General features: G+C 41.7%; 1 protein-coding gene across 1 annotated transcript in view; it reads right to left on the bottom strand.

The window, feature by feature from the left end:
• Positions 1-1,755: 1,755 nt before the first annotated feature.
• The window catches only part of LOC100558626 (hydroperoxide isomerase ALOXE3), a 23,507-nt gene continuing 13,456 nt past the window's right edge, over positions 1,756-11,806 (bottom strand). Inside the window, exons 9-14 of the mRNA XM_003226678.3 lie at positions 11,604-11,690; positions 10,802-10,971; positions 10,123-10,244; positions 8,331-8,431; positions 5,346-5,516; positions 1,756-3,460 (exon numbers count right to left, since the gene is read on the bottom strand). Of these exons, the coding sequence (XP_003226726.2) occupies positions 3,260-3,460; positions 5,346-5,516; positions 8,331-8,431; positions 10,123-10,244; positions 10,802-10,971; positions 11,604-11,690 (852 nt within the window). The 3' untranslated portion in view covers positions 1,756-3,259. The remainder of the gene's footprint in view (positions 3,461-5,345; positions 5,517-8,330; positions 8,432-10,122; positions 10,245-10,801; positions 10,972-11,603; positions 11,691-11,806) is intronic.

Below are 11,806 nucleotides of genomic sequence, written 5' to 3'. Positions count from 1 at the left end.
AAAGTTGAGAAAGCGGGAAGAGGGCAAGACTTTAGTTATCTGGCCAATGAAGGAAAAATACAGTAAGTATAGCGTGTACTGTGTTTTGACAAATGGGGAAATAGTAGGTGAAGTATTTGAATTGTACAACCTATAAGTATTTGATGTTTATGATGCCTGCCAGTTCTGACAATAACTATGCTATAGTAGCTTGTTCCTGTTTCTGACAACGATCAAGTTTGTTTTCTCATTTTTCCACCTCTTATACATATTATAAATATAGCCAGAGAGTAAATGCTTTTTAAATATCTTTGAATACGTAATAAAGTGTGTGTACATTGAGCCAACGGGAAGCAAAAGACTCATTCTTTCAGCCATCCACATAGGCAATTTTGGAGGGTTTGAGAATGATGGATAAGGAATGCCAAAGATGTAATAACTGTAGCCTTCTTGTGGCTTGGAAGCACTGCTTTGACCATATCTTTTCCAAGCTAAACATCCCCGGTTCCTGCAGCCACCCCTCAGAGGGATTCATGCCTTCGGCCAATTTTGTGCTCCTTTCTGGACACTGCGCCGGGCTGTGGCGCAGCTGGCTAGTAACCAGCTGCTATAAATCACTACTGACCGAGAGGTCATGAGTTCAAAGCCCGGGTCGGGTTAAGCCTCTGACCATTAATAGCCCTGGCTTGCTGTTGACCTATGCAGCCCCCAAAGACAGTTGCACCTGTCAATTAGGGAAATTTAGGGACGCTTTATGCGGGAGGCTAATTTACAACACCATAAAACTGCCAGCAAAACACGAGGAAAGGAATGCGGAAGTACAGCCACTACTGGACGGTGAAGCAACAGCTCCCCCTGTGACCAGAATCGTGAAGCTGGAAAAATGTTAAAAATGCCTCTGAGTCTGTCTAATGTATGTTGTTTGTCTGGCATTGAATGTTTGCCATATATGTGTTCATTGTAATCCGCCCTGAGTCCCCTTCGGGGTGAGAAGGGCGGAATATAAATACTGTAAATAAATAAATCTTTTCCATCTCCTTCTTGAATTGTGGTGCCTGAACTGGACACAGGGTTATTCCAGATGAGGTCTGGCCAAAGCAGAAAAGAGTGGAACTATGACTTCCCTTGACCTCTTGATGCAGCCTGAAACTGCACTGGCTTTTTAAGCTGCCTCAACACACCATTGAGTCATGTTCGCCTTATGGTCTATTAAGACTTAGGATCCTAGTTGCAGAAACTAGACAGCAGGCTTAAGTGGGGAATTGAACCCGGGTCTATCCTTGCCCAATTGGAGACTCTAAAGGCATGGACAGGCAACTAAGGAGGGGCCATTGCTCCCTTATGACCATCCTGTTAGATAGGAAATGCATTGTTAGATAGGAAATGAATTGGCAGTGTTTCTATTGTGTAAAATACAATTCTAATGGACATGTGATAACACAGGAACATGCTGAAAAGTCTGAGTCATAATCATATGACATTCACAACAAAGGGTTGCATCACTCATTTGTTCCTGGCTGATGACAAGTCAACAAGTGGATATAAAAGAAGGCAGGAAATGCTCGCTCTTTCTCTTGACGAAATCTCTTGCCATTCATCTCTTGCCATTGTGCCTCTTGATTGTGCCTGTTGCCTACATTATGAGTATATTGCTGTATAGGCCATTGACTGATTATGGATTGTGGATTTGGGGTCCTGATCTGTGTGTGAATCTGTAGATAGTGTTGCACTACAGCCCTGAAACCTCTTTTCACCACAAACCACAGACTGTCCAGATAATCCAACGTAAGAGTTTATTAAAAGCAGAGTATAATAAAAGCTGGATATATGAAAAGCAAGCAAATATAAAAAAGGAATCAAGGTTCAAAAGGTTATGTCTATAAATGTCGAAACATCCCTTCAGAAAAAGTCTAACATAATTCCAGTGAAATATCCAAAAACAAGGTAGATGCATAGATCCAAGACAGACAAAACGATGCCATTCAAAGACAAGGTACATGAATCCAAGGCGGGTAAAACTATGCCTCTCAAAGACAGGGTACATTAATCAAAGGCAGGCAAAACAATGCCTTGTAAGATCAGAACACAGGAACAACTTGACACTTGGTTTCATGGCCTTTTACACCGAGAGCTCTGTATCTGAAAGCAGTGTTGCTCTCACAAAGAATTCTATCAACATGAACCATTTTTAAAAGCCAAAAACTCCTCCCATGAGATCATTTCTGTTGCACCTGCTCTCCTTATCGTTCATCTGCTTGGAGAAGTGAGTCCTTAATTGCTGGTCTTGTTTTCTTAACTCTGATCTCTCTGACCTTGACAGACATTCATCTTCCCCAGTTCCCTTGGTTTGCACTTCTGGTTGGTTCTCATGGGAATGGCCTTCACCGTTCTCCTGGGAACAGCCAGGAGATTCCAAAACATTGCTATTGAAAGAGTCCAAAGCATTTCTCTCTGGGCCCTCTGAATCTCTCCCAGCATCCCCAACCTTATCTTCTGAACACTCGGATGCTGAACAGGCTATAACATATAGAGCAACGTGTCAAGATTAAAAGACTCCTAATATTTTGAATGAAAACTGAATCAGTGAGTTTTCTAAAGAGGGAGCAGAACATGGTCAGACGTTGTACTCTGCTGATAAGTTCTCTGCTGATAAGTACTCTGCTGTATTTGGTTTTGCTTGCTTCTAAGGAATTCATTCCAGTGTGCAGTGTTTCCAGAGAGGGTGTGATTGGAGAACTATAAATCATGCACTATACTGCGACACCCTCCCATAAGCCATATTCGCTTCATTGATTCTCCCTGTATTTAGGGGCTGATTCATGAGATCTACTCTCAATAGGATTCTCAACATGACAGAAGCCAAATTTTTCATACGAAATATATATTTATATCTTCATAAATTTCATTCTGTAATGCAAGAAAGAATAGAGTCATAGAGCACAAAGGGATCACAGAGGTGATCTCGTCCAACCCCATTCTGCCATGCAGGAAGACACAACTAAAGCACCCCCATAATAAGGCCCCTAACTTCCATTATTGTATCATTTTGCTCTACATTACAAGAAAATCCTCAAAAACTTCTCAGTATTTTAAGATTATTCAGGATCAGAGCATATTCTCCAAAAAAGCACACACATGCCTAACGGTCTCCACTTCACACAAAAAAATGGGAGTTTCTGCCTGTACTTTACCCTACCATTCATGCCCATTAAACATATGTAGAAAAGCATGCAAAGAAAATATGGATGGATTGGAGAAACAGTTGTTTCCCTTCTACTGTTTAGATGGAGACGCTGTTCTCGATTATTGCGGGGATCAGATACTTGTAGCCGAGAGGGACCGGTCCCCCCAAGTTGGCCATGGACTTGTTCCTCTGCACAACTTCCTTGGAAATCTTCTTCAGGTCTTCTTGGAAGGTAGCAATGAGTCTTCTGGGGGCCTCTTCGGTGAAATGCTGCTCTGGATAATTGCCCAGCAGCACCTGGTATTGGGAAGAAAAGAAGATAGGAGAAGAGAAGGAGAAAAACACAATGGAGAAATGTAGACATGCTATAACCACACAGACCTTGAAAAGCATCTTAATAAAAAAGGAAGTACAGTCATTGTTGTATATTTTCTGGGGTCAACATCTACAAAAGTAGAGAACATCTACAAAAGTGGTGAAACTGTGAATAGCCTTCGTAGTGCTATATATCCAGAAAACTGGATTAGTGACAGATCCGGGGTGTTTTTTTCCCCCAAACTAAGAAAATGCTTCTCTGGGAATCTCTAGGAGTGCATCTACACTGTAGAATTAACACAGTTTGACAACACCTGAACTGCCCTGGCTCAAGACTATGGAATCCTGGGAGTCATTGTTTCCGAAAGGTCTTGATCTGTCTCTGCCAATGAATGATGGTGTGGCACCAAAATGCAACTCTCAGGATTCCATAGCACTGAGCCACCTCTTCTCTTCCCACTTTTTGTCCTTATTGTTGATCTTCCCCTCCAAGATGCAGGCCAGCTTAGAAGCGCCTTCCGTTATTCTTCATTTGCTTGTACCATGATTTTTTCAATGATCATTTTCAAGCAATTGAGCTTCCTGATTTCATTAGGTAATGTGTAGCAGAGCATGAAGATATGAGGGTTGAATGAAAAGTAATGCCTCCACCTTTGTAACTCCTCAACAGATGGCAGTCCTGGTCTGTGGAAGGTACTATCTTGTTCAGTAGACTCTCCTCTACAGTTCCATTTGGGGGGAAGCCTTAGCATTGAACGGTTGTGTTGTTAAAGTGCAAAGTATGGAACCCTATGCAGATGGTCGGTCAATGAGACTTAAGCAACCTGCAGTCACTGAATTCTTGACAGCAGAAGGTGTCACCCCAAAGGAGATTCATCAGAGAATGCAAGCTGTTTATGGGGATTGTGTGGGTGTGAGTCCTGTGCATTGTTGGGCGAATAAGTTTAAAGGTGTTGAGGTGGGAACATCTGACTTGCGTGACAAACAAAGAGGAGATGTCCTGTGATAGCAACCACCAAGTTTCACAAGCAAAAGGTTGACAGATTGATTCAGGACGATCGTCGTATCCCTCAGAGAGAAATTTCAAGCACAATCTGCATTTCACAAGAACGTGTGGGGCACATTATTGCTTTGCTTGGCTATCAGAAGATCCAAAAATGCATAAGACCACTTAAACGCAGGACTAGTGCAATGCAAGATGCATATGAACATGGGTAAAAACACTGGAAAAATAAACAAGGCTAGTTTCAACTTGACTCTAATACAGGAAGTTGTCTTACCCTGGATACCTCAGAGACAAACTTGGCAACAGACAAGGTCACCTGGGGTAAATTGTCACCTAGTCAAAACTTTGCTTGGAATTGGGCTAATCTACCAGGTAGGTTTCTCAATAGTGGGTTAATAATATGTAGCCGAGCCTGCTTGTAAAAAATGCAGGACAATAAGAGGTGATACAGACACTCAACATCCTGGTAATTACATGGGCAAGGTTTTGCATTGTACGGGATTTCCGCAAATCTTCCTCAAAGCACTTCAGATGGGAACACATTGCACCTTACCTTGGGGAGTAGGCAGTGCTATTTGGCCACAGTCAAGTTCTTCAGATAACATGGAGAGGCCCTGTATACCAGGCAAGGGCCAACTTCGGACCTCCAGGTGTTTTGGACTCCAACTCCCACAATTCCTAACAACCAGTAACAATTCCTACTGGCTGTTAGGAATTGTGGGAGTTGAAGTCCAAAACGCCTGGAGAGCCCAAGTTGGCCCAGGTCTGTTCTAACTCCTTAGGTTACTTTTCTCTTGATCCTAGATCTCATAAAGTTCGGAAAGACCCCGAGGTCCATGCAATCCAGCCCAGGGTACTCACCACATCTTCCGGAGGGGCACTGAGCAGCCACAGGGTGCTGAGCATCTTGCACGTGGTACTGACATCCGGGACAACGTCTTTGTACTCCTGTAAGTTCATGGTGCCCTTGCTGGTTGGAGGGGGCTTCCTCATCGAAGACGGGAAGTTGGGCATCCAGGAGCCAAAATCAAACTATCCAAAATACAAATAGGAAGACTGTGATGTATAGCTAGCTACCAGTTGGTGTGGGCAAGAGACTTCTCAATGTCTGCCCCAAGGAACTAGAACTCCCATTCAATGGCTAGAATGCCACTCCTTCCTTCACTGTGCGCCCACACTGTAGAATTAATGCAGTTAAACACCCCTTTAACCGCTCTAGATTAATGCTCTGAAATCCTGGGAGTTGTACGTATTTTTTGTCTTAATGCTGACTTTTCAGATCTATCTTGTAAGAAGAAGAAGAAGAAGAAGAAGAAGAAGAAGAAGAAGAAGAAGAAGAAGAAGAAGAAGAAGAAGAAGAAGAAGAAGAAGAAGAAGAAGAAGAAGAAGGGAAGGAAGGAAGGAAGGAAGGAAGGAAGGAAGGAGGGAGGGAGGGAGGGAGGAAGGAAGGAAGGAAGGAAGGAAGGAAGGAAGGAAGGAAGGAAGGAAGGAAGGAAGGAAGGAAGAAAGAAAGAAAGAAAGAAAGAAAGAAAGAAAGAAAGAAAGAAAGAAAGAAAGAAAGGAAGGAAGGAAGGAAGGAAGGAAGGAAGGAAGAAAGAAAGAAAGAAAGAAAGAAAGAAAGAAAACACCATGCCTGTATGTAGAAAGCGCCCTGGCTTTTAAGATGCAAGACTATTCAGTGCAATTCAAACTGGCCAAACAAGGATTCCCCTTGGTATAACACAGTCAGGCATTGAAACTGCAAGGCTATTCAGTGCAATTCAACCAGACCAATAAAGGATTAACCTTGGTAGAAGGCAGCCAGGCTTTGAAGCAGCGATACTACTATGTACTATTGAAGGTGACCAAACAAAGATTCTCGGGGAGAAGGGTGAAATATAAATAAATTATTATTATTATTATTATTATTATTATTATTATTGACACAACGACGTTGTATGACACAGCAAACAAGATAGATATGCTGGGTTTCGTTTCACAAAATCACAAGTCGAACACTTCCCAAGTGTCTAGGACTGTGTGATGTATTTTCGGATGATGCGTGCAGATCCCAGCAGGGTGGCTTTTTGCAGTTGGCAGATCGTAATTTTGTCAATGTCTATTGTTTCCAAATGCCGGCTGAGATCTTTTGGCACGGCACCCAGTGTGCCCATCACCACCGGGACCACCTGCACTGGTTTCTGCCAGAGTCTTTGAAGTTCAATCTTGAGGTCCTGATAGCGGCTGAGTTTTTCCTGTTGTTTTTCGTCAATGCGACTGTCACCTGGGATGGCAACATCAATGATCCAAACCTTGTTCTTTTCCACAACTGTGATGTCTGGTGTGTTGTGTTCCAGAACTTTGTCAGTCTGGATTCGGAAGTCCCACAGTATCTTTGCGTGCTCATTTTCCAATACTTTTGCAGGTTTGTGATCCCACCAGTTCTTTGCTGCTGGCAGGTGGTACTTGAGGCATAAGTTCCAATGAATCATTTGGGCCACATAGTTGTGCCTCTGTTTGTAGTCTGTCTGTGCAATTTTTTTACAGCAGCTGAGGATATGATCAATGGTTTCGTCGGTTTCCTTGCACAGTCTGCATTTTGGGTCATCAGCTGATTTTTCGATCTTGGCCTTAATTGCATTTGTCCTGATGGCTTGCTCCTGGGCTGCAAGGATCAGGCCTTCTGTCTCCTTCTTCAGGGTCCCATTTGTGAGCCAGAGCCAGGTCTTCTCCTTATCAGCTTTTCCTTCAATTTTGTCAAGGAACTTTCCATGCAATGTTTTGTTGTGCCAGTTGTCAGCTCTAGTTTGTAGTGTGGTTTTCTTGTACTGGTTTTTTGTCTGCTGTGCTTTGAGGAGTTTCTGATTTTTGACTTCAATCAAAGCAGGTTCTTCACTTTGCTTTACATATTCTGCCAGGGCATGTTCTTCTTCTTTGACTGCTTGTTTTACTTGTAGGAGTCCTCTGCCCCCTGATCTTCTAGGCAGATATAGCCGGTCAACATCACTGCGAGGGTGCAGTGAATGATGAATGGTCATGAGTTTTCTTGTTTTTCTGTCCAAATTGTCCAGTTCCATCTGTGTCCAGTTTATAATGCCAGCAGTATATCTTATGACAGGTATGGCCCAGGTGTTTATGGCCTTGATGGTGTTGCCTCCATTGAGCTTGCTTTTGAGAATTTTTCTGACCCTTTGTGTGTATTCTTTGCTGACCACAGTTTTCACATGTTCATGCTTGATGTTGTCCAGCTGTAGTATGCCCAGATATTTATAGGCCTCTGGCTGGTGACACTTTATTGTTTGGCCATTGGGCATATTTATGCCCTCACTTTCAATGATTTTTCCCTTCTTCAATGCCACTGTCGAACATTTGTCCAAACCAAACTCCATGTTGATATCAGTGCTAAAAATTCGGACAGTGTTGGTCAGAGACTGAATTTCAGTTTCTGTTTTCCCATGTAGCTTCAGGTCATCCATGTACATCAAATGTGAAATTTTGTGAGAATTCTTAGATGTTTGGTAGCCGAGATTTGTTTTTTGTAAGATTGTTGACAGAGGGATCATGGCAATAATGAAAAGCAGAGGGGACAATGAATCTCCCTGGAAAATTCCTCTTCTGATGTTGACAAGTCCATAGCTTTCATTTCCAACAAACAGTTCAGTTTTCCAGTGCTCCATCATGTTTTCAATGAAGGTGCCAACGTTTTTACAAATCGTTTTTACAATTATTATTATTATTATTATTATTATTATTATTATTATTATTATTATATCCCATAATGGCTAAAAAGTCTTAAAGATAAAAAACAGGCTTAACGTATTATGCATATTAAGACATTTTTTGGGACGACAACCTCCTTCCTCCTACCTGCCCAGTGTTGACCGCTGAATGCTGACCCGAACAGGTAAAAATCACGATAGTTATGAACTTTTCCAGCTCTTGCACAGAAGTGAACGAGGAAGAAATTCCTGGGAAAGGAAGAAAAGGTGCAAATTCACAATAGAAATCAAGCATTGAGTCTTCTATAACAGATCGCAAGGTTGTGGACAGAGGACCTAGGCACACACCTTCATTTGTCTTATATCTGTATAAGTATCAATTGCAAATTATTTTGATGCAGCCAATAGTTTAATGGTTGGAAACAGCAACCTTCTTCAAGCCTCCACTAGTTATTTGTCATGTATACAATTCAAATTGCTTACTGTATTGTATATGTGTGTGTTGGTAAGTATTTGTTGTGTGTGTGTGTGTGTGTGGGGGGGGGGGGGGTTGCAGACCATGTGATCAGATCTGGTCTTGTTCAGGACGACTCAGACTCCATTTTAGAAACAGTATGCTTTAGACTTCAGAAGGAACAGACATATGCTTTCAAACTAGACAGAGACTCTATTAGACTCCCAAAACAGAGAGATGCTTTAGATCAGGGGTCCCCAAACTAAGGCCCGGGGGCCAGATGCGGCCCTCCAAGGTCATTTACCTGGCCCCTGCCCTCAGTTTTATAATATAATATTTTTATATCAGTTTTAATAATATAATATATTGTATATACATATAATATTGATAAAATATTATAATGTTATACAATATAATACTAATAATAATACCATATAATAATATTAATTATATGTTCTATATTACATATAATATTACAGTATAGTGGTATAGTTCAATATAGTAATATATAATGCTAATATTGTGCTCTGTTAATAATATAATATATTGTATGTACATACAGCTGCTCTGAGTCCACTTTGGGGTGAGAAGCATGGGATATAAATGTAGTAAATAAAGGTAATAAATAAATAATTAATTTTAGACTTAGGCTCGCCCAAAGTCTGAAATGACTTGGAGGCACACAACAACAACAACAACAACAACAACAACAACAACAACAACAACAACAACAACAATCATAATTAACTTGACTATCTCATTGGCCAGTAGCAGGTCCACACTTTCCATTGAAATCCTGATAGGTTTATGTTGGTTAAAATTGTTTTCATTTTTAAATATTGTATTGTCCTTTAATTGTTATTGTTGTATTGCACTACAAATAAGACATATGCAGTGTGCCTAGGAATTTGTTCGTATTTTTTTAAAATTGATAATTCGGCCCCTCAACAGTCTGAACGATTGTGGACCGCCCCTTTGCTTTAAAAGTTTGAGGACTCCTGCTTTAGATTATGGACTGTTGATTATGAGAAATATGCCCAGTATTACCTGCACAAAGAAACTGCTTCAAATCCTATCTGTAACTGAACTGATATGCAAAATACCTGTATGCTGAATACATGAAGTTTGTGAGTAAACCAACTGTGTTACTTTTAAAGAAGTCTGCTTATTGTTGAGAGCATGATTTGAAGGGAGAGTAGATGTTTTGGGGACAACTAAAAGAACACTTCTGAAACTCTGCTGTTCACATATACTGTATATGTTTTTTGTGCATTGGCATATCTTTGTCCCCAACAGTTCAAAATATCTATGTACATCAGTTTAACAACTGAGATACCTAATTGCCTTGCATGAATGCCATTTTCCCAAAAGGTTACAGGATCATTTTCCAAAAGGTTGTGACTTCTAACAAGGTCATGCCTTTCCAACAATCATAAAATCTCCAAAAGAAGGAAGTTGGCAACCAGATAAGGAGAGGCAACCATACCAGAAGACTTTTGCGCCAGAAAGCCTTTCTCGAAGACCTCCTTCATCCACATTTGTAGCTCAGAATCCTCCTGCACAGCCTGATCATTTGGATAATACAAGTTGATGATGCCGGAGACAAAGCTAGGAGAAGAAGAGCCAAAGAAGAAAACAGTCAGGATGGAGTCCACCAACAGCCCTTGATCTCTCGCCTCTCCAGGATGCCAGGAAATTGCATTTGGTCCACACTTTGACCACATCTACTCTCCTGGGGCCAACATGTGGATCAGGAGCAGAGATGGAAAAAGTTCCCTTTTCAAAAATACAACTCCTATTATCCCCCAGCCAGCGTGGCTAAAGCAAAACAACTGAACCTGCAATTTCTGGGCACACACATAAATAGTTTCGGGAAGTTCCTTTTTTGATTACAAGTCCCAACATCCCCCAGTTATCACAAAAACATATCACTAGGAATTTGCCAGGTCTTCCAGGCAATCTGATGGAATGTCTCTGTTGGAGATTTCTATGGAGTTGTGTTGGAGTTTGCTCCAGAAATCTCTAAGTTCTACAACACTATGAAACCCTGGGCCAGAAATCGGGTGATTTAATGGCACCCAGTCATATCTGAGGTTTCAGGGAACCACATTCTAGCCAGGCTCAGGGTTTTTTGCAGAAATCCCACCCCATTGCCCTCATCTGACCTTTGAATGGCTGCCCAGAGCTTTAGGCCATCCTCCTTGTAGTAGTAATGGGGCAGCGAGGACACCCCGCGGGCCTCCAGATCCTCCGGAAGGCAGAGAGAAGTCAGGGTCAAGGCCTTGGTTCCTTTCTGCAATGTTTTCACCATGCCCTCATAACCAATAGCGGTTTGCTATAATGGCAAGGGGTGGAAAAAAATCAGAGAGAGGGTTTGGATTTGACAGCGATGATGTTTGGATTTGACAGAGATATGGCTTGGATTTAATAGAGATATGGCTTGGATTTGAAAGTGATATGGTTTGGATTTGACAGAGATATGGCTTGTCAACAGATATGGCTTGTTAAGGCCTGGGGTTTAGCACAGCAGGTTAAACCCCAGCTTCAATAAATCTTGTCAGTTGACAAGAGGTTGACAGTTCGAAGCCCAGGACAGGGTGAGCTCCTGAACTTTAACCCAGCTTCTGCCTACCTAGTGGTTCGAAACCAAAATGTGAGTAGATATATAGGGACCTCTTAAAAGCAGGGAGGTATTAAGGCACCCATAAGGAAATGCCGGTGATTTGATCAAAAAAGAAGGACGTTACGAACAAAGCTCTTCAGCAAGGAGATGGAGATAGAGATATGGTTTGGATTTGATAAAGATATGGCTTGGATTTGATAAAGATATGGCTTGGATTTGATAGAGATAGTGTTTGGACCTGAAAGAGATAGGGTTGAAATTGATGGAGCTATGGATTAGATGGATAGAGATAGGTTTTGGAAGATGTGGGTGGATCCAATGGAGGTGAAAATCCATTTATTTACCTCTTCGAAAATCCCTCCTTTTGAAATGAGGGTCTCCCGGGCCAAGGTGTTGATGTGAAAGGTGTAACGCATGTGGGGAATCAGGAGCTGCGGAAGCAAAAAGTTAGAAATAAGATGTTTGTAACTTGGGACTGCCCCTATTCTGGAAGTTGTGGTCCTTTAGAAGAGACTTTTCCAAACTCTTATTTCTAGTTTCAAACCAT

This window comes from Anolis carolinensis, chromosome 6 (assembly GCF_035594765.1).
Source record: "Anolis carolinensis isolate JA03-04 chromosome 6, rAnoCar3.1.pri, whole genome shotgun sequence".
Classification (NCBI taxonomy): domain Eukaryota; kingdom Metazoa; phylum Chordata; class Lepidosauria; order Squamata; family Dactyloidae; genus Anolis; species Anolis carolinensis.
This window is presented reverse-complemented; position numbering and strand designations above follow the sequence as displayed.